This window comes from Pygoscelis adeliae, unplaced genomic scaffold (assembly GCF_000699105.1).
Source record: "Pygoscelis adeliae isolate BGI_AS28 unplaced genomic scaffold, ASM69910v1 Scaffold317, whole genome shotgun sequence".
NCBI lineage: Eukaryota > Metazoa > Chordata > Aves > Sphenisciformes > Spheniscidae > Pygoscelis > Pygoscelis adeliae.
Window position 1 is genome coordinate 636,753 of NW_008825155.1, and position 23,862 is coordinate 660,614.

At 44.5% G+C, this 23,862-nt stretch overlaps 1 protein-coding gene across 1 annotated transcript in view; it reads right to left on the minus strand.

Annotated features, from left to right (window-relative positions):
* Positions 1–23,862, minus strand: part of SH3PXD2A (SH3 and PX domains 2A) — a 220,389-nt gene that overhangs the window by 131,107 nt on the left and 65,420 nt on the right. The window contains 1 exon segment of the mRNA XM_009328440.1: positions 14,164–14,255. Within this exon segment, the coding sequence (XP_009326715.1) occupies positions 14,164–14,255 (92 nt within the window).

A 23,862-nucleotide genomic window follows, 5' to 3' on the forward strand; every position in this document is an offset into this window, starting at 1 on the left:
CCTGCAGACCGAAAACCCAGCCTGCCTTATCCACCATGGAAGATTAATTACCCAGTAACTTCAGGCCAGAGATGACGAATTTCTGTTTGGCAGACCACAGAGACAACTTCTACAAAAATTACAGGTTACAAACCAGCACAAGACCTTGATGATTTTATTTCTGCCAAATTCGGTCTGCATCACTTCTCCTGAAAGAAGTTGCCTTTAGTGGGGCAAAAGAGCAGGTTTCCCCACATTGCTGAGGGTTAGTTATTAGGGCCACTAACCCAGGTGGGGGTAGACCCTTGCCCTGAGCACGACGCATGTGTGGCACAGGGTTTACTCCCAGTTTCTGTTATGGCCCCAGACTGGCTTGTCCTGGCTGTAGTCTATGCTTAGCAGCAAAACCAACACTCAGGCAACTTCTGCAAAGCAGTGACGGCACGCTTAGTCTCAGCCTCGGGATCTCGCCCATGTCCAGGACACTCCTATCATCCCTCTGTTATCTCTTATGTGGGATTGGGGATGAAAAGATATGGGAAAGAGAGAAAGTGATGGAATAAATACATCAGACAGCAAATAAACCCAATGTACAGAGTACCAGTGGGAGAAATAGAAATGAGTGTAGAAATGCTGGGGGAAGCAGGGCAGAACACATTGAGAGGGAAGCAAACAATATCCAAGGGATGTAAGGAGAATGGAAAAACCCAGAGACAGTTAAAAACGGCACAAGAAAAGATATGTCAATATGAGGCAGAGAAGCTGATGCAGTCAGGGATGGTAAGAAAGCAAAAAGAAAGCAAGAGATAAAAACAAAGCACAATTTAAAAATGTCCAGTAAAATAAAAGATTTATGTATGTATGTAAACTACGACACAATAAGTCAATTGCCTACAACACACGCTAGACAGCTTATGACGAACTAGTCCTTTATACTGGAGTGAGACCTGCCAAACCCTGTTTGATGGCTGAATTCCCTCCGATCGTGGAGCAAGCGCTAGCTGAAGCAAACGAACTACAGTGAAAATAGTATCTGACAGGATCTTACAGCAAATACAGCCACAGAAAGGTTTTCTGCATAGCCTTGTGCTTACTGCTTTGTCTCAGAGCAGCTGCATTCCCTTATAGAGACTGCATTGGTGCTCCCTCAATTTTATAGCTACACAATTAAAAGTTCCCCTCAAAGATACAGATAAAGATACATACCTAATTACTTTCAAGCCCTTTTTGGTTTTCTTTATGAAATATTAATAAAAATAAATGCATTAAAAGAGCATTCAGGGCACACACAAATTGTCTGCTACATAAAACCTCCTAAATGCTCAGGCCAGTTGAGCCTCTCTGCTGGTTTTGCTGAGTGACGTCTGTGTTTAGGAGTCTCCGAGAACACGTCACCTACCCTCATCCCTTGAAAGCTGGTGACGTAGTTCAAGTTATATTTGTTGTGTTGGCCCCAAAGCCTGTGTGTGTGTACTCGTATGCATGTCAATCTCCAGGCAAGAGAAAAGAGTTAACAGATTTGCAGAGGGGGTTACTGATGAATAAACCTCCTTTATATCCCAGCCCTCTCCAGAATTTTTCATTACCATCAAACAAACATACACATGAATACGCACACAAATAACTTTGGGTGCACATGTGCTCCTGTTGAATTCAATACAGTTATTCACTGTGTAGAAAACTACCTATGTGCATAAGTGTTTGGAGGAGGAGGACCACTCTCGGGATGAGGCTGACAGCAAGTTTAATGTTATCTAGCCGCATTACTCTGGAGGAGAAATGTTTTTGACATGTGTCTCTGTAGGGCTGTGTCCTACTTCATTCAAAATCTGGAATTTGCTTTGATGTTTCAAAAATAAAGCCTTAAAAGAAGAAGCAAAGACGATTTGCAAAACTTCTTCAGGAAACTTGCAAAGGACCATTAGAGCCCCAAGCTGTTAAATGCTCTATTTCGGGTCAACGCTCTCTTAAACTGATCGTCCCGTCTTATACAGTGCCCTTGCATGTGAGTATATCTGAAATGAACGTATCTGAAATGGAGATAAGATTGAGATTTTCTGAGCACATATTAGGATAGACTAAATCATGGCAGAAAGCAACATTTGTTTGTTAAAGCCAAAAATTCTCTGCTTGCTGATGTTAATTCAATCTTCTCTCACAAACTTTATTTATTCTGCCAGGGATCAGGACTTATTGGACAGTAAACTGGGGCTCAGTAGTTTATACACCTGTCAACAAAAAAAATTAAATATAAAACACTTGTCATAAATCTGCACTGACAAAATTTTCTGCTTTATGAGGATGCTGAATGATTGAGGCAAGAGTGTATTTTTAAAAAAGCCTTAAGAGAAAGCAGACAAAAAAAGGAAGGAAAAAAGGTAGTAATTATATAATGCACTGGAGACCAGCCTTCCATAAGAGAGGGGGAAAGGGACTCACTCCTCTTATGATGCCTATTTCATCCCTTGCCTACTAATCCAAAAGCACCTAACTTTCAAAGTACTGTGTTTTTTCATAGGCTGGAAGCACCACAAAGCATCCTTCATCAGCCTGGCCTTTTGGCAGTTCTCCTTCTCCAAATGCAAATGCTACATCTGGAAAAGGCAGGAATCCTCTCTCCTGCCTGAAAGCCTCCTTTTATCTCCGTCCTCTGCAGAACTCCTACTTCTTGCAACTACTCACTCCAACATACTGCTTTATTGAAGGGATTTCAAGGCTTTCTCCTCATCTGCTGAATGTCTGCCTCTTCTTAAAGTCCCAGCTCACCTTCAGAGCCTGCTCGCTAGCTAGCGCGGGTCACCCTGCCATCCCTCAGCCAAGCATCCGTAAAACAACCCCCTCCCGAACACACAGATGAGCATGAAAACGATAACAATGTAGATTAACAGAAGCTTATTTGTCAGGCCTGGCAAGAAGAGCATCTCATTAGCCAGTATGGCCCGTGCAATTCAGCCGCTGGGGGTTCCTCCTCCCCCCAGGGGATGACACTGATGTATCATGAACATTAATAACATTGTTAGTGTGTGTCCGACAGAGCCCTGCTTTGTGCATTGAGACAACCCAGCAAACAATAAGACACTTCTCCACTGACCTCTTGCTGGAAGAGTTTAAAGCTGTTTGCAGGGATGTGAACAACTCTTGCAGCTTTCTCGAGTTGCCCCTGGCCCTTAGCTTCACTATAAAGGTATGTATGGAGGTAAAGGAACTAATCCAGACACAGCAAGATGCCTCAGCACCCAGGTTACCGGCTACAGGGACTGCAGAGGTTACGTGCAAGCTGAAGAACCTTATTATTGGGACCACAGAAAGGAAAGCGCTCAGTTTTATTACCCACATGCTTCCCCAAATTTGGGAGCTGTATTGCTAAAATGTCCCATCCTGTCGGAAGAAATGTAGAACATTGGCAACATGTACTGGTCCCCGCCACAGAGTAAAAGCTACCCCAGTTACTCAGACTGCATACCTTGCTTGCATTTGGCCGTGTTTTCAGGGGGTTGATGACAGCCTTACATCCCACCTTCTGGTCCTAAGTTCAGAATAGCTGAAATCATTCTCCTCACCTGGGGTGAAAATTCACTGCGCCATTGCTGGTGTCACAGTGCTGTGGCCGGGCTTTTTCACAGTGAAACCCTCCCTGCTCCTCTTTTATTTAGCAAATATTTGTAATGCCCCAAACAAGTGTTGCACCAGGGCTTGCTCTTTAATGTGTTCATGAGCCCTTTCTTTGCTCGCCAGATGCTGGCAGGGGAGAAAGGGATCGGCCACGTGACTGATGCTCTCCCAGAGCTGCCCGCTGGAAGAGTGAGGCATTAAGTAGGCAGGACCAGACACACCGCAGCACCGCGAACGGCAGATCAAGTCCCAGCCACGCAGCACCCAGAGACCTGAACGCCATTGCAGAAGGGGTCACCTGCAAAGCCGTCTGCCGGATGTCTCTGTACATGTCTGTTGACTCTACAGCCATCCTGCTGCTCAGTAGGGGTGATGAAAACTGTACAAAGTCTGGGTTTTGGGACCACGTTTCAACAGGAACTGGGAGGTTCATTTTTGGTAAAACGTTTTCATGAAAAGAAAGCTCCTCTTTTAGCCAGATTTAGAGGACAATCAACACCTCCACAAAATACTGCATTTTGATGGAAATAAGAAGATTAATTCAATCTTAACATCCTCAAGAACTCCACAGCTCCCCGAGCAGGAGAGGACAATGTTGGTGAGGTTCTAATCATTAGAAAAAGGACTGAGACCAGCAACCTATCCAACGGGGAGCACCAAAGGAGGCAACATTGCTAATTCACTAGTGAACCAGGACAGCTTCAAGTCTCTGATGAAGGCTGTCTCTGGTGTGAGTCATTCACACTTCATTCCCAGCATGCTTGGATGGGAAAGGAAAAGGTTTATCTGTTAGATATGGTGCCCCTGCCATCCTAACCCCACAGTTGTTGCAATGGGTCTCTTCTTATAAAGCAAAACAGACATTTTTTGGCCCCCAACATTCAACATTTTCTTCTTCTTTTACATTTTCAAGAACTAGGTATCTCAGGTTACTAGAGGTTTTTTGCGGTGGTTCCCAAATGAGCCTGAACTGCTCTGATTTTTCAAACCCACAAGACTGTAATTGAAAGCAAATGTAATCAGACCTATACAATGTTCTGAGGTTCACCACAATGCACTGCAGTCAGCATTACTGGAGTGACTATTAAAACTCCTTGGAGCTGGGAAGCAAATATAGCTTGCAAGAATCCAGCAAATAACCAGCATTTATTAGATTAGACTGAAGTATTGCAAAGCCACAGTCAATCCTCTATTCAGAATATATCCAAGGTCTGTTTAAACGAACATCTTCCCTGAGCTTAGGCCAATTGTTTTAAGAGACATGAATGGAAACAAGGAAAGAATTCTACTTTTAACACAACAAATTCTGCAATCCTTACATCAGCGTAAATCTTGAACAGTCCATTACTGTCAGCAGGGTCATTTGAATCAAACTCTGGCATAACTGGAAAAAGAAAGTGGCCCAAAGACAAAGGGTATCTTTGAACCCAGACACACAGCTCTAGCTAGAGATAAGCAGTAGCAAATCCCTTCCATAAACCTCCCAAACAAAATGCAAGCATTAAAAGGGGGGGGAGGGTTTTAATTGAATTCCCACTGGCACTTGAGTCTGCATTTAAAAGCAGGTCTAGGGTTATCTGTGAAATTTCAATTAAATCAAAAGCTTTGATAACATGATAAGTCACTCCAGAGTTTGGAGTCAAAACATGTTGTTATTTGATCCTCTGCTTGTGTTTCTGGGAACAGCACGCATGAAAGACGGTCAGCTGCAGACCAGTCAAGAAGATGGAAAGGGTGGAAATGAATCTACCAATAGATCACAGTGTCTCCTACAGCCAGAGCCACTTGAGGTCTGGTATTTTTTATACATCCTAAGTCCTAAAGAAGGCACCCCATTCCTCAAGAGGCAGAAGGACAGAGAAAAACAGATCATCTCAGACACGTGCAGCACTCCAGGGGACAGTCCCCTACTGCCACAAATGTTTTTTCTTTCCAGGCTTGCTACAAGCAAGGTTTTAAACAGCAACAGCACTGGGAGCTGAATGCAAAACTCTATGGCCAAGAAACAACAAGCCCTGTGCGTGTAATGAAATGGATTTCCAGCGCAAATCCTTTGGTGGCATGGGGTGAACGGGTGAAGCCAGGTGCACCAAACAATAATTGTCTAATGCACTGTTATGATACAGCCAAGCCAGAAAGAAAGCCCAGCTCTCCTCCTAACTCAAAGCAGGAGGCGGTGGCTCTACAGAGACCTGACTTGCTTTACCTGTTGTTCAGGACTCTTTGATTGCTAACGCTTGCTCCTCTCTCTTCAGTCGCAACTGCTGGATGCTAAGGGCAGTACCAGACACTCTCAGAGTTCAAAGTCCTGTTTACTGAGGAACATCGCCTCTACTTCCCGGTGTTTAGACAGAAATGCTCCACCTTAAATAAATGTGAGATGTCAGCTCCACCTGGACTGTACTCAACAGCATTAAAACACATTTTAAGCAATGCCTTCCCTTGTAACATATAGTACAGCCTGACAAAACCCTATCAAACATAATGGGATGTCTTACATTGCCCCCAGCCAGTTCAGAATTGCATATAGGGTTGCACTAGGCACATGTACATGAGAAAAACGCTCTTTTTATAACCAGCGAGGCTACTGATCCTCAACAGTATTAAAAATAAAGGGACTCTCCAGATAAGCAATGTCAAAATTACATAGTGATCAACAATAGGAAGTGCAGAGCACTGAAAAGTCCCATCTGACCCCAGGCGCCACTGGGGGATAATTTATCACCCTGGCAGCAAACACCCCATTGAGCATCTGTCCTTAGTGCCCTCCTCTTCAGAGTGGAAAAAGATCTTCATTAAACAATAGTGAGACCATATTAAATATAGACATAGCAATGACAAGCTGGATTCTTCTCCATGATAAAATCGTATTTGTAACATAAGCTGCCTATTCTTGTTTTTCAGAGACGTGACACACAGAGGACAAGACAGGCTATATTCAGTCCTGTCATGTTAGTGAAAAGAAAACTCCACCCCATCTCCTCCTGCCTGGCAGGTCATGAGTCAACAGTGACAGATACCTCAATGTGTGCAATTAACCTGCTAGCAGGGGCTCACCAGAACAAGAAATCCAGATAAGAAGAGGAAGTCCCCGTCCCTCTTCCTCTCCTCAGTTCCAGGCTTATCCACAAAGCACAGCAGGACCGGATGCTTCTCTTCCGTGTGGACCCAAAGATCTCTTTTGTGTTTATCAGCATGGGCGACTCAACTCTATGGGCTGCCCCTCTTCTGGGGCATCAAACCAAGCATCACCAGTCTTTAAACAGAGACTTTTAGAAGATCCTGTGGCACTGAGCCAAACATTTCTAGAAGTGAGGGCTCAAGGATAACGGGTGCCCCAAATCCTTCACAACAAGCTTGATAACCTCTGAAACCAGTTATTTTGGTTCTGCTCCAATCCTGCCTCATTAGCCCAGGTTTCCCCCACTGCCAGATGAACAAATTTGTTCTTTTGGCTCCCTAACTGTTTTGCATATAGAAGCACCAGCAGAACAGGCTTTCCTGACAGATTTTGGAAGTAATGTTTCTTCCAATGTTGACTGATGATTTTAAAAACAAATTATTTTTCTCACTGGTCATTTCTAGAATTATATTATGGAAGGAACAGGGTTTCTTTACCAGATCAAATCCTCTTAGCAAATCTCTGAAACCGTACATCTGCAATCATATTGCAGATACAGCCAGGAGACGTGAGAGGCCTTTCCAACATCATAAAATAAATCAATGAGACACTAAGAAGCAGTTTTCCCAATTCCGTGCATTAACCACTAAACTCCTCTTCTCCGGAAGGAAAGGATTTTATGGGTTAAGTTAAACATTAAGCAAAGTACTACTTTCTAATCTACAAAATAGGCATTGGCAAATTATCAGCAGTGATTGTTCCTTTAGGATATGAACAAAAGTTACTGGACAGGAAAAAGGCCCTCAAGCCAACAGGTCTGGCATTTAGTTTTTCTAAAGGCAGTATCTCTGCATTTCAAAACACCTCTTCAGTTCCAACTCTTCTACAGAGAAAGAAGAAAAAATCGTCTTCAATCTGTGCTCATAAAAGTAAACTTTTACTAGCACTGACACTACCGTTGTGTTTGGCCCCAGAAAGGCAGTGTCCGGTGCCACTGCTGAAGCAGCAGCATGTTGGCAAGGCTCTGATCGCGGTCACATTCTGATGGATTTTGGGTAAGTCTGGTTATTCTTAATCCATCCTGTGCCTGTGACAGCATGTCGCTTTTAAACTCTGCAGCATGCTCATAACCAATCCAGGGAAAAGCTATTTCTGTACACTTGGCTGCCAGTGCCAAGTGTCAGTACATTAAACTATCTTTGCTCCTCTCAGCCCCGTGCCTTTTCACAGTCAGACCTACAAAGCACGAGCAAACGCAAATGTGATATTCAAAGCAAGGAATAAAAGCTCTTGCTGTAAGGTAACAGCAGTAACGTATGCTGTTCCAATTGCCATTCTTCTACATCTTTTTTTTTTTGTGGTTGCTGAACCTATTTCATTTAACATACTTTCTGTTTTCCCCCAGGTCTATTGTTTGATATTTATCTACATATCATTTCTTTTTTCATTTTCTGGATGAGTAGCAAAAAGATTCAAATCTTCCCTCAGGAAGGCTGAGTTATTTGCTGGTATCACCGATGCTGCAGCCAGTAGCAAATTTCAATATCCTCCATTTCATATTCCAGCCCAAATCATTTATACGTTGCAAACAAAAGGGAAAGTCCCATGTGAAACTAAAGAGGAGGACGAGTAATGCATCTGTTATTTCCTTTTTTTTACATTCCTTGAGACTCCTCCATCCCTGCATTGGCTTAGTTTATTTAAGATAACAATCTCCAAGCGAGACCTTCCCAAAGATCATGATAATACGCATTGATGAAAGGCAGCATACACTCTCAGGATATCTAGAGCCCCATCTGACAATGGCCGGGTCCCAGAGACTGAGCTCCCGCTCTCCAGGTCAGAGGGGCCACAACTGGGAATCAGCCACACTTCACTGCTCTATTTCTGGGGCACAAGGCTGCCTGAGCTCTCAGCCACAGATTTATGAGAGTCCCACACTATGAGCAGGATACTGTAAAGCACTTCTATGATTTAGAAGGCGAAAAACCATTTTCACGACAAATTTAGGTGCTGAGGCCAAGTATTTCTAGTAAATACAGCCCTAAAACAGGCACGTTTGAAAAACTAAACACAGGTGCTCTACTACACTCAGATGCTCAAAGAGCCGTGGTACCTAATTCCCACTGAAATCAGTGAGAGCTGGATTACTAATTAGGAGTAGCCAAGCAAGGCTCTTGGCAAACTCAGCCCTAACAGGTTATTGCATCCTTAGCTACCTAAATCTCAGTGAAGGTGATTAAGTCATTCTTTGAAAATATTAACTTTTTCTTCCCTTTCAGAACAGCAGGTCTTAACTGCCTCATCCTGCCACCATCTTCACTCAGAGTTTTCCTGCTCTGTGTTTTACAATTTACTTCCCAGCTGCTAAATCACATAAAAATAAAACTTCAATCTTTTTCTGATTTTGCATTTCTTAGGGAAATTAATTTCCATTCTGCATCTCTCAAGTGAAATGAATTTCCCTAATAAAATGCGTGCATTGAGCAGTCACACTACCACTGCTAAGTGCAGACTATAACACCAATTGTCATAAAATGGTGCCGACCACATTCCTAAACAATGTGAAAATTATCTGTACTGTAAGTCTTGTAAGAAGGAGCAACCACAAAAAAGAATGACCGCTTTCCTCATAGCACATCTGCTCAGAGACTCAACTATCAATCAAATGTGTTGGGAAACACAATTCTAAAGGGATTAAATATAGAAGAAATATAAGGGAAGAAATATAAGGGAAGAAATATAAGGGATGAAATAGAAGAGAAAATATTTGCATCATATCAAACAAATCAGAATAAATATAGGTATTTTACAGATGAAAAATTTTCCTCCTCTACCAATACGTAATTGAATTGTTATTACAGGGCAGATCAGAGTACATTTGGGAAACAGAAATAGTCGTACGTAAACATAGTCATGCTTATGGATAGAAAAAAGCATATTAGGGAACTGTGCTTTAGCACTGGTAAACTCATAAGCTAAAGCACGCTTCCTTAACATGGTCGCTGCATTACCCTGGCAACTTCTTTCCAGTTTCCTTATCAGAAATTTGTAATACGTGAAGAATAAGGGGAGAATCCAGCTTCCATTTTACAGTGGCTGCCCAGCATCTGAGTATCCAAGTGTTACACCAGTATTTACGTGACAGAGATACGATCAGTAAAGCTCATGGCTACAGACCACAATAAAGCATTTCTGTTCTTCAGTAAAGGCACCTTCAGCATTAAGTCCATTTGCTGCATCAACCCTCATCATATTATGTCGTATACCTAATAAGTTCCCTAGTTCTCCTGGATTTGCTTACTGTTTGAAAATTGCTTTATGATGCTTACAGGAAAAATATTCTCAGATACTGAACACTGCTTTAAATTCAGTTGTTAATATTATTAGTAGTGGTTTAAACAGAAATCTCGTTTGAGCCTGCATGCATTTCAGGGGGAGTACTGGAGAACTGAATCCTGGGCTCTTGGTCTGCTTTTTAGACTGGATCTAGACCCAGAAAGAAAAAGCGAACTCTCACATGAGTAGTCTGGCTGTGATACTTTGAACCTAACTGCAAAAAAGCCCTAAAAGCAGTGGACCATATGAAATGTCTAATTGATTAATCCTACTCTTTGGGTATTTCTGTTATTTCTAGTAAAAAAGAATCATTAAAAAAATGGTTTCTGAGATTTTGTTTGTTGACTATGAGCCCTGGCCTGACCTCAGCCTTGAATTTAAATCCCCAGTAGAAGTCTGAAATCAATCCACCTCTGGCTTAGTTATCAGTAATTATAATTATTAACAGAAGTATCCAGTAAATGAATGGCTTTCAGTGACATGGTGCTTTAACTTAGAACAATGGAATAATTCTTACCTTACAGTATCTTTTCCCATAGCAATGCAGGATCTGGTCCTTACATGGGCATGGTAAAAGACATAAGCCCAGCCATTTGCCTATATACATATGCATTTGCTCAAACACTAAAATTCCACATATTACAAACCTGAGCAGTTGAAAACTGCTCCTCCTGTACCAGAGTTGATCGTCTGAATCTTGCTTTCTCTGCAGCTAATCAGCGGAGCGGAGCGAGAGCAGCAGAAGCGGCTGCCCTGGGAACACTGGCACTGGAGCTCCAGTCCTTGCCTTGCACATCAGTGCTCCCAACACGTGCCGGCTCCCTTGCAAAGACAGTGCTTTCACCATGTGAAATGGTCCGAGAGAGCTCCCAGACTATCCCACAGAGGGATTTATTGTCCTCCTATGGTCTCTCCCATGCAGCGTGAAGGAAACCTGCTGTTGGGAGCTATCTGACCTGGAGCTAGCTCCACTGGCAGGAGCAGACTCAGAGGAGACTGTCAGCCGTTTCAAACGCTGTGATTTCTTGAGACGTGTCTCCAGCTATCTGCCTGTAATCTGCTGTACCTGGAAGAGGTTTAATGGGGCTGAAAGGAATACCTTCTGCCTATTGTCACAGGACTCGAAAGCCTGGACCATCACCAAAACAGGAAACAGAAAACCTAAGCTGCGAATCCAACCAAACAAATTGGCCGGATTATAACAGTGTTGGGAAAGCCCAGCTTTTGTTATAGCTGGATTGCATGCTGCTCAGCGCTGCGGGCAATTGGAGCACAGCAGCAGTAGGAAATGACTCTGTAGGGAGCAGCCTGCAAGCCAAACACGGCATAACCCGGAGAGGACAGTACACAGAAGCAGGGAGGAGGCAAGGGTAGGGCCGATGAAGAGTTACAAGGAAGAAGCCAGGAACACATTTGTAAAAGTGCCTAAGGGACTACAGGGAAATGTTGGTTTCTTTTAGGACAACAGGAACAGAAGTGAAGGGCACAGCTTCGCAGCTGAATTACTCCAGTAATACATAAATTACTGCATGTGCAGTAATCATTGCGAGTCATGGCTCAGCAATTAAGGGCATGGATACCTCTCCGCACATCCCAGCTGCGAGGTAAGCCAGACTTTTTTGTGCCTCTTCCCTCGAAGCCATCCCTTGATGGCTGAGTCCCTCGCTTGGCGATATTTGTTCTCCTTTAGTCCAGCCAGTTGAATGCCATGTCTATGCTGATACATCAATATACAAACCACCTCTGCACTGACCACTAAAAGAAACAGCTGAAGAAATAGATAAAATAATTAGGGTAGTCTAGATGCTGCCCCCAGGCTACACCCCTACCATCCCCAGTGAGATGAATGATGGACCGTGAGCTCCAGGGAAGACTGAATTCATAGGGCTTGGGTACCACTGGCTCCCTTTTTCTGGAAGGGCTTGGCAGAGTAGCAAAACGAGGGAATGAACAGGGGTTTTCTCTGGCTGATCGTGCTCCTTTCAGCAGTGACTGCGGAGGCTGAGAATCACCCTGGAGGTGTCCTTCCCTCGGACCCTACACAGTGGTCTAGTGAGCCCCAGATCTCCTCCCTTCCCCCTCAGTTCACAGAAGAAAAACACTAAGATGTTTCCATTGGCTTTTACATCATCTTTCTGTAGAGACTAATCTTCAGTTTCAACAATACATCTTTTGTGAAGCACTCCCAGCAGAAACCTTAGACACCTTCCCTAAGATCTGTTTGCTTACAGAAGATGAGGTAGGATTTGTTTAAACCCAGCTAGATTAATGTCTTGTAGACATTAGTGAAGTGAGATTTAATCAGGTTATTGCTCTACATTTTCCAGGGAAATAAATCACACTTATTACTAGGTTGCAGTAAGACGCAAGGCTTGGGCTGAGAAAATTTAGTCTTTTCTGTTTTTCCGGGGGGGAGTGAATGGATAACTTGAAAATTGCTGCAAGGCTGTTGAACAGGTAGCTCAGCAAAAGGCCCTCAACAGCTTGTAGGAGGGAAAAGAGAAAGAAAGCCATAATGGCTAGTGCCAGCCGGGGGGTGGGCCTTGGTCCCCATTCCCTGCCTTGCGGAGGTCCAATCCTGACTCTATTTTACTCAGGCCTAATGCTGTAGGGTCCGTATCAATACAGAAAGCAGACAGGAGTGTTAAACAGCATTTAAAGCAGACTCCTGAGGTCTATTTGAGATCCTCCAGGTGAACTCTCCCATAACCCTGGGCACCTCACTCCTCTTCTGGGTGTCTGTTTCTGCCTGGCACATGGGGATGTCTCCTTGCATCAGAGGGGTGTTGTGGGATCAAGCAACCTTTGCAAACCTTCTTACAGACCCTAAATGGAAACTGTGATGGTCAGCAGTTCTCAGAGTGTAGGCATATCCTGCTGCAATGGTTTCTAAGTTTGCAATATGTGTTTAACAATGAACATGCAACTGTATTTATTCACCCTATTTTTCTAAAACAAGGCTGGCTAGAAAAAAAAAAAAGCAGCTCTTTTTCCAGACCTTTGATTTAAAAACTGCTCTTTTTCTCATTCAAAAAACAAAGACTTCACTCACAGCTATGCTACCAGTGGTTTTTTTAGTACAAATGCTAATACCTCCTCTTGTATAAAACCGTGTAGATGCAAGAGACAAAGGTTGGGAAATCAAACTGCAAAGGTCCTCTCCTCTATACCAGCATGGGAACAGACAGCTGAAGCGAATACAAATCTTTCTGCTAACTACAGGTTTGCGTGCACTGAAGCGCCCAAAACCCAGAAGGTTTACATCCATTTCCCCTTACCCAATGGGCTGTGCAAACACTGGAGAAAGCAAATTATGGTAACACAGCCTGCAATCAAGTTTCAAATCGTGCAACAAAGCAGCACAAAACACAATGGGAGCAAGTCAAAATCTTATTGTGGAGCACAATAAAATATATCCTGTTCAGTATGAAGGAGAAAAGGAAATATCAGGCAAGGCAGCACAGTTGCTTGTAAATACCCTCCTGCCAACGCTTTCCCTGGATAAATTAGTCCTCTGAACCCTGACTGCATCAGCATGAATCAGCCTGTCTGTTCCAAGGTAAAGGCTATGATTCTGTTTCGTGTTCAATGGGAACTCTTTTCCCAGCCTTTTCTTGGCTTCCTGCTTAGAAAGAATAGACTCTCCAGAGACAATTTTGGATCTGGACCACAATCTTGCTCCCTTCAGATAACTAAGTATCTCTGGGCAGGAGTACATTTAAAGCAGCAGCTGGTAATTATGAACCAAGTGCTTACTGGCAGGATTTCCCCCCTGCTGCTGAGCCAATGCTTTTGGGAACTAAATGACTCTTTGGTGATAATTATCAGGTAAAACCTACAAGCCAGGGGAGGTTCCTTCATTAGAACCATCAGCAAGAAACAATGCAAAGGTGGGCGGAGGATGGCTGAAAATTGAGTCTGAGGGTTGCTTGACTCCCCTGTGCTCTACACACCCAACCTGGTTGTACGTAATTGCTGGGCATTTTCTAGGTAGTGCTTGAAAGCCACAAAATCTGTTCCCACACCTACAGCAGTAATAAAACCAAATGACCTTTTCCTTCCAGCTAATCAAAATGACCTCAGCAGCACTGGAAATCCATCACAGCACTTACTCTTTTGGAGGGTTAAGGTCTTCTGGGCGAGCCTCGAAGAACCTGAAGACTTCATCGCACTGTGAAATGTGAGGAGGAAGCCGAACCAGCGCCTGCAAAGCAAAACAGGGAGGGAGAAGCACTTAGAAAAGTCAAGTTCAAAACATGGCCTCAAACATCTAAACAAGCAAGAGGAGGCAAAGCAGTCCTGGCGGGGGGAAGGGAATACAAAGGGAAAGCATCACACCTGGCTACTCACCTGAGAAGAAAGGAAATAGCATGTCATGACTGCAAATATCGAGTAGGATGCAATGAATTGAGACAAGCAATGGTCCTTAGAGTCAGCCAATGTAATTTTTTTGCCATGTGTACAAGAGCAGAATTTGGTCCACATGTGCAAAACCATAACACTTGAGTAGATAAGTGCTCTGTGGCTGGGACAGTCTCCGTGACATGTGTTTGCACAGCACCTCAAACAATGTGGTTAGGGCTTACAGGCTTTATGTCAATGCACACAAATTCAAGCAGTGAAAATCTACAGACTCAACACCCACTAATACAACAGATTAATCTGCTCCGTAAAGCTTCCCATTAAGCACTGTCAACAGAAAAAGCAGTTTGCTGAAAAAAAACCCAAAACAACAAAAACAAACAACAATTTGCTCCTAAATTAACAGGAAAGGAAGGTTGATTAAGTGTCTGGGAAAAAAAAAAGGCAGAGAGGCTATTTCCGCATGAAGAAGGCTTCACAGTACGTCCTGGCTAACAATGCCCGTGCACTCTGCAAGGCACAGGTACACAGCACTTGTCGCATTCAGCAGTAGTTAAGTACAATTTGGGTAGCAACCACATTATGTTGAAGTGTACTGGAAAGCGAGACTTCACACCAATGAGACAAGCACACAAGGCAGAAACCTGCTATGAATTTGCTGTTCAGAATCTAGAGCTTGATGGTTCCAAAAGAGGCCAAAGAGCTGTCCCCAGCCCACAGAGATGGGACAGCAGCTCTAAGTGACATGACTCTCAGATTGCCTCCAGAAATGACCAGCAGGAGAAGAAAAGAGGCTGGAGTTCACCCTCTCCTGCGCTAAGTTACATTGAAAATAGGCCACAGGTTAAATATAGACCAAGCTTCTTGGAGATCCTGGAAACCTGTTTGACAAAATGAGATTGTCTGGCTCTTCTGCTAGTTGAAAGTAGGACAAACAATCTTGAAAGACGGATGAAAAACTGCACCAGAGCTAAATGAAGGTGCATTAGGGTGAACTGGTTATACTAACCCATGAGACACCTGATTGATCGTGGTCAGACACACCAGAAGGCCCAGTCAAAGCACAAAGGCACGACAGGGCAGTTGGTTACCCTCACAGCTGTTTTTAACCAGGCTTTAGAATTGGCCAGATTTGTTTCCAAGACTACTCCTGCTTGGGGATGTGAAGGAAAAGAGCTGAAAAATGAAAAAATCCTGCTCTGAAACTGCAGGTCTCCAGTATTAGATTATGGGGTCTTGTTTTGAGGTGGCATGAAATTCAAAGCCAAGTGCTTCCACGCCTACAGCTCTCCTTTCCCTGGTGGAGGGATGTTATAAAAAAACAAGGAAAAGCCATTTGATATCAACAGGCCTGTGAAGAATGAGGCTCTGACCTTTGGTCACGTGCAACTGCACTATAGAGCAGAAGAAAATACCTCGCAATAAGGAAGCAGCATCAGATGCAGAAGCCGGGCAACAGCCTGGCAGGTCCAAGTGCTGGGGCATGCGTACAGAGCACTACTGGTTGCTGCACTAACACAGGATGAAACATAACAGGTGGAAAACTCAAGTGCTTTAATTTGAATGAAGGATGCCCTGGTCCCCGCTGCTATCCACTCAACCTTGCCTAAAAGCGTAACAAAGGTGTAAGCTTTCTGCCCTTATTCCTAGCGTGCATAAACACATGCATCCAGCTGGCAAATCAGGACTAACACTGGGAAGTCAGGAACTGCCCGGGAATAGTAACAATCACAGCATGTTGAAAGAGAAATGCCTCACCAGCACAGGCTAATGAGGACATAGACAACATTAAAGCATGTTTTATTCATCTGCATCTCAAGCAGGAGACAGACTTACATAGAGAAGCAATGCTGTCTAACCAACAGTGGATGGGGCTGAGATTTAGTGATGGCTCTATTACTAGCGCCCTTCTCGGTTCGGGCAGGTTACTTAACATCTTTCCGTCAAATTCAGCAGGGATGTATCTTCAGTTATCCACTTACAATGCTGAGCAATAACACTTACCTAATCCGCAGAAAGGTTAGGAGGCTCAGATATTTAATATCTACAGTGTGTTTTGAAATCTCAAAGGGCTTGATCTTGTGCAGTCAATGGGGCAAGAGCAAGCACTGCAAATGATACGTATCATTACTAGGGAAACACAAATACCCAAGTTATACCTATCACAGGGGGTCCTGGACATCAGACACCTTCTCAAACAGTCACCGCTTCCCTACAGGTCGCCAGGTGTTCACCCTTCCCAAAAACCAGGCTACAGATGTCAATATTGAGCTGTAGCACAGAGTAGGTTTTCAGTGATGGAGGAGCACAAATCCTACCAAGCTGCCATGGAGATTTGTTTCTACATCTTTAGAAGCTTTAGGAAATCTGACCCCCTGAATCAGTGGTCCCCTGCCTGGAAATCTCCAGGAGTGCTGTGATCCTGTCGGGCCGAAGTGGGGTAATTGAAAAGCACCTCTGTGACTCCAGGCTTTCGCAGGCAGTGGATAAAAATCAGCCGAAGCCATTTCCACACCCAGCCATCCACCTTCCCATCCTACGGACACGGCAGCCTTGAGGCAGGGCAGACTCTCCTGCTTCTGAATCACGTCCCAAAGTACTGCAATTTTCAGCCCAGTGCACGGAGGTGAAATGAAACCTACCTGGTAGTAACTTGCCATTGCATGTTTTTCAGGGAGCTCAGGTTAAGTCTGCAGCCAGTCAATTTTTACTTGTTTTTGTTAAGGCACAAAACCTTAAGAAGGGGTAAGAAATGCTGAGAAAAGATAAGAAAGTGCAAACAAGGGTGTAAAACCAGACAGAGTCAGTCTATTGATTTTGGACAGTGGCACAGAGCAGCAATGCTTTTTTGAGAAACAAACGTCTCTTCAGCAAACACACAACATCTACCCAGGAGCAAGCCAAGTCCAACGCGATTCCAGCGAGCGAACAAAAAGTGCATTGAGGAGATGAGGGACACCGCTGTCACTCTGCAAGGGGAAAATGCATGTTTCTGGCATTTCCAGCAAGACAGTTCCAGGGCAGAGCTGCAACAGCCTGAAGGAAAGACTGCAGGGTCAAGGAAAGAAGAGTAAAGAAAAAGAGCAAAACAGATGATGAAAGGATGGAAAGAACAGGGAAGTGACATTCTTCCTGGGATGTGGAAACCGGAGGTAAATGCACACAGCTACAAACAGCAAGCATCCAGAAACGGCAAGGAATTTGCACAGGAAAGGTGAGAGATAAAAAGTGCCAGTGAGCAGAATTCAGCCTTGCACAACCACCAAGTATTATCAGTAATAGCATGTTTCCTTGCTCGGCATGCAAAGGCAGATGTGCACTGCTCAGACCTCACACGCTCCTTAGGAGATACGCTTTTATGTGTTATTTCAGCTTGTAACTATGTCTGTCTCTCCATATTACAGGTTTCAGACGGTCTTGCAGAATGGATGATTCGAAAGGCTATTAGAAAAGCTGTAACGTCAGGCAGGGCATGAGCAAGCAGCCCTCGGCACTGGGGATCGCCGGCTACTCACACAGTGTCAGCTCATCTGCAGGCAGGCTGCTGCACGCCGCACACAGCATTCGAAGCAAACAGAGCACCAGGCACAGGCAGGAGTTCATCGCTTAAGGTTACGTTAACTGCAGACAGCTCTGTGGGACTACATTACAGCTCAAAGGCTTCACAAAATACATGCACATGGGTATAAAACCATGCAGGTACTTGTAAGGATGCACTGAGTGCTGTGTGGTGCATTTATGCAGATACTTTTATAAAAAACAGATGCACAGACAGGTATATGTAGAGATACACAGTGCGTGTGTAGGCGTGTGTGTATATACGCACAGAATGATATTCACCCCACTGAACTTCATATGCCTAAAATGGGAGACTGGTCACACTTGTCCATCAACTTGTATAATCGCTAGAGAAAGACCAGTGCCTTCAGGGCCTGCTCTGTCTACCCCACCATGGACGTCTAGCTCTGGGTGGGGTGAATCATTGACTGCCTCTCCCCACAACCCATTGAGGGAGTTCAGATATCTCTCTCTTGGATCCCTAATGTTCAGTGGGGTTAATCCCAGCTCTGCACACAAATATACAGGGACAGCTGACGGTACCGCATGGTTATGACTCCCCAACTTTTCATATTAAGTATCCTGTTCTCAATTGCTTATCATTTAATTAACGTTAATCATTAGCGCCAGACATTTGGGAACGGCAATGAGTCCAGCAAGGGGGAAGGTGCAATTAAAGTAGTTCATTTCTCGGAACAGAGAAATAAATTGTTTCACCCAAGTGAAAACACTTTCCATTTCTGTTTTGTGGAGAGCCTCAAGTAACTCCAAGCTTGAACCCAAAGCACTGAAGTGTGGAGGTTGGATGGCAAACACTGCCAGACAGAGACACGGATAAAGAGTATATGGGGGTGAGTCAGACTGGAGAAGAAGTGGGGAGATGCAGGAATAAATAAAGAGCTGAGGGAAGGAAGAAAAGAAGGTGCAGAGTTTTGCAAGTAACTGGGACATAGTTCTGGGCCTCTGTCATGGACGGACCATAAGGCAATGGAAAGCGAGGCTCTACTCCAGGTGCTGAGGGGCATTGCAAATAATTAACTCTCATTACTGCAGCTGGTCTAAACACATCAGGATTCTGAAATGTAGATTAAAAAATGACAGATAAAGTTTGAAAGTTTTTCACTTAAACTCTTGCATTCTTGACCAGGACTAACTATTACTCCATCTTCAATGAGCACTAGCTTAGTTGTACAAGGGATAAAGACAGAAACATCTGGGTATCTGTCTTGACAGGTTCAAGGATTAAACCTTGAAAGAGAGGCAGGACTGAGAGACCAAGAGGGAGGTAATTATGTTTTTGAAGTGTGGTCTCTTACACTGTGAACATTAAGAAAAGAATGACCAATATTTCCTAGCACTGATGTGACTCGCTCATCTGATTTTTATTTAGGTGGCGTGCATTTGGGTACTTAAGCCTCACTATAGAAAAGCCTGTAAGCTTCTACTTAAATCCTCCTCCAGTCGGGACAGCATGAAGGCATGTGACAAATTCAGGTAAGTGTTTATGACAGTGGAATGTCACATCTTAAGATCTTCCCTGCACAAAGATGCTTCCCTCAATTAGGGTCAACATGTTTATAGATGAGACTTGCACAAAGATGCAAGTCTGCAAATGTTGGCCTGAGTCTTCCCAGAGGGCTGCGTAAGGAGAAGGTGGTGATTTTGTGAACCACCGACCTGAGAGGTCCTTCTTGAACACAGGACGGTACATACTGGACAAGCACACACCAGAGGTGTGTTTGGGAGATCAAAAGCTTAATAAATAAAATGCCCCTGGCAAGGCAAGGCTATGAAGTTGCTCTTTCTTTCACATTGGCAAAAACTCCTAAACAAATTAAGAAAACCAGGCCCAATGAGCCCAGAAGACCTTAAATCACACTAAACTAATTCCAAGCCTACAGTTAAGAGGGAAATCATCCAGAGATACCAATTCCAGTGGGCAGCACACATTTACTGGCAAAACGCAGTTTGTTTAGTAACTCACTCAGGTTACCACTAAGGATATACAGACCCTGCACTTTCATGTTTATAGATGAGAACAGTCCTGGAAATCTTCCCCTGTGTGTCCCACTCCTCTGTTTTTCACTGCAACGTCAAAGTTTCTTGCAGCCTTAGCAAAAACACTGGCCTAATTACCTCTGTGATGGCATTTCTCTAAGCTGGTACAATGCAATGAAGAATCACCCAGGTGTGAGGGGTCGGAAGGCCCATGCTGTAGGGTGCAGAGGGCTCATGCCCCTGATACAGAACATTCTGCAGACCTGCCCTTACTGCCAAGTATCCCCACAAACTCTCAGACGGCTTTTGCCTGTCACTGTTCCTGTGCCCAGCACAGGGACAACACCACATCCAAACAGCAGAAGTCAGACCTGCTTCTCAGCCATGCAAATCACCACGTTCTGTCGGAGACAGTCTGCAAAAACAAAGCAACAAATGGCCGAACATTTGCACTGCTCATTTGCCAGAGCCCATCTGTGCTTCGTCTTTCCACGGCATGTGAATTCGATGGAGAACCCTCATCTGGCAAAAAAATTACCACAAACTTTGCATCTGAACTTGCCTCCCTCCTCTGCTTCCTCACAGATTCGAGCGGACAAAGGTCTATTGTCTCATTTATTCATTTTATTATCCCATGTCAGATTTTTGCCATCAACTTCACCCACATCACTCCAGCATAATTCTCTAAATTTTTCAAAATTAAGCATGTTGTCTGCCTACCCATCTTAGGACTAGCATGGGCCATAAGCTTTGCACTCTTCTTTTATAGAAGCAGGACTGAACTTGTCAAAATAATGCTCTTGCTCCACACTTCTATACAGTTCTCTGAAGAGTCAAAACATCCACTGGACAGGGGAAGAAATGCAGAAAACAGCTAACACTTCCAAAGAGGTGGGCATGATCCCACTCTCAAGCCATGCACATGCACCAGTAGCTGCCACAAAGTAGGAAACAGTAGTGAGTAATATTATTTTATTAGAGAAAAAAACAAAACAAAACAAAACATTTTCCATTCTTACACCAAGAGGGGATTCATTGCATTTCACTTCAGCTTTCTAGAAGTTAGCATCGGAGCTAAGGGAGTCACTCAGGTTCCCTCTGTAGTTACAGTTGAATGGAGAGAGAGCCTGGTTTAGGCTCTGGTGAAGTGAGGCTACTCTGGTTCAGACTCACCACCTAATTTTCTGTTCCCAATTCACAGCTTTCTGTCATTCCTGGTTAACTTCGTATCGGGATGGAAAGATTACAGTAAGGTTACGAAGGTCATGTTCCCAGAAACCTTGTAAGTGGTGACCTTCAGTGAAGGTAGCAAGAAAGCATTTCTGAATTTTAAGCCTCTGCTAAGCCCCAGAGATGAAATCCTGTCCCTGCTGAAGATCAGTAACAGAACTATCACTGACTTCACTGTACCAAGAAGCTCTCCTCCTACAAGCCGTTTCCCTAAATTCTTTGTACCTTTGAAGTTCAGTGCCTGATTTTCATCATTATTTTCAGTCTTCTGAACTTCCATATCCTGGGCCAGGTTTGGAACAGCAATAACATAGGACAATCATTCTTTGAATAAAGGCAAATTGGATGAACCATAAACGCTCGGAAGAAAAACTTAATCTCATAAAATATGCAGACTTAGAAAGGTTGGGAGAGGTATGAGTTGCAACTCTCAGGTCCCTCTGTTTATTTACATAGGTTGCCAACTGTGTGCTGTGGGATTTAAGAATGACTGGATACATCCTGTGCCAGGCAATGGTGTGACCGACCACCACCTTCATTTTACTCCCTGCAATTAGGAGGAGGCTGTAGTGGAAGCAGAAGAAATCAGCCCATACTGGATGATAGGTAGGACATCATAGCTACATCTGTACTGTTTTTGAAGAGTGGGCACAGGCTTGCCTACCACCCACACTGGACACAAATTAATGTCTGGGCATGGGTTTAGAGTCAAATGCAGGGGGTGGGAAAAAAAGCTTGGCATTGCTTTACTTCCCGGCACTGGCTGAAGCTCCCACCTACCTGCAGCCCAGACTGTTCAGGCACAACCACGGTCATACATGCTCCAACAAGATACACCCCGGGGGGACAGATGAGTTAGCCAGGGCTTTCTCTCCTTAAAGACCTGACATCCCATGCAGAAAGACACTATGGAGGATGTAGCCCTCTTGAAGCACTCATGCAGACATGAGACGTAATGCCTGCTCAAGCTTTTCAGTGACTATGAGCCTCGCTCTCCAATGCCATCCAGATTTAAACATCTTCTACTGTGAAGTACTGAGGCAAATTCAATACAAATTACAGTAAACTGCAAATGAAATAAAAAGACACTACATCAGGCACAAGAAACTTGTGAGCCAGAGATCACTGGAAGCCGGGATAATATTCTGGAGAATTCACTATATGCTTACCCAGGGTTCATGCTCTTTGCTGGGCACCACTGTTGCTGCTGCTGGAGATGGGAAACACTGGGCTGGAAGAAACTGGGGTCTAGCCTAATACAGCTGGATTTATGCTCATAAAAGCAGTGTCTATTAATAAACAGATTAAGGATACAGCTTGGCTTTGGGGAAGCATCCAGCCATGTCCCTGAGCTGGGCAGCAGCATCAAATCTTCCCCATATGATGCGAACCAGAGTGAACTGAGCCAGACTTCTCCAGGAGAGAAAAAAGGAAGCAAGGAGGAGGGCGGCAATCACAGCGCCACGGTGTCAGCGAACGTGCCAGTGGCCGACACCACAACATACCCCTCAGCCGTGACCGGCGGGGTGCCGGCGGGCCAGGCTGGGTTGGGTCGGGTCTGTCTGGGGCACAGACAATGGGGTCCCAGAGAAGCAGCTGCCCCCGCGGCGTAAGTCACTGCTTTCTCCGCCACGCATCTGCTGGGTGAACCCTGACATCAGCCCTCACCGCTCCTGTCGCGGGCAGTTCCTGTCTGAAGGAGGGCGGCTGGGGACGCAGTGAGACCCTACGTATTTTAAAGAAAGCCGTTTGGCCGCCGGCAGGAAGACAGTGCGTTAATTGTCGCACAAGAAAGCCTGGTCTCATGAGATAAGACTTTAATTGCAGCTTCCTTGCCCGGGGGGGGGCAGATGGCATGGGTTTCACTGCCCCCCCCCTCCAGCACGCCTCAGGCACTTCGGCAATCTGCTCCCAATTTCGGATGAGCAAATGTCTGACTGGAGAAGTTCTTGGGAATGTATTTTTCCCCCTCCACCTGCTCCTCTGGCTTTCTAAAAACGGAAAGAAAACCCCACGGGAAATAAGAGAGGAAGTCTGGGGTTTAAATTATGCGCTGACTGACGCGCTCGATACCTCTACAAAAACTGGGTATCCGTCTTGCTTAGAAACGACTTTTAATCTACTGTCAGAGGATTAATTATCATCAAATCATAAACTCTAAGCTAGAAAGGAAAGATTAGGTGACTTAACCTTCTTCTCAACACAGCCATGTTTTTCTATCCTGCAATAAATTTCCAGGCTTTCACTCATCAGAAGAAGCACTCCTGGAAGCCACCGGTCCACCCCCAGTGCTGCACCAGCCGGCACTGTCCCTCGTGCGGCACTGGGGGACAGGCAGGGAACAGAAGAAAACGCCATCTCAGTTGTGCCTCTCTGCCTGCTCAACTCCTGTATTCACCGAGGCTGAAGTAGAAATAAAATCCATATTTAGGGCAGATGAGGCTTACGGCCTTTACTGAGTAAATGAGGCACCAACCTGGTGCATAAAGTTTGCAGGGGAAAATGCTGCGAGGACCCTGGGAGCAAACAGCAGCCTGTTTTCACCTGCCCTGTTAGTCCTGGTGGTGTTTGGGAAGGACCATCCTTCCTTATCATGGACTCAACACAGATGAAGCTCTTAGTAGTATCTGGCAGGGAAAGCCCAGCGTTGTTGGTGGCTGTGA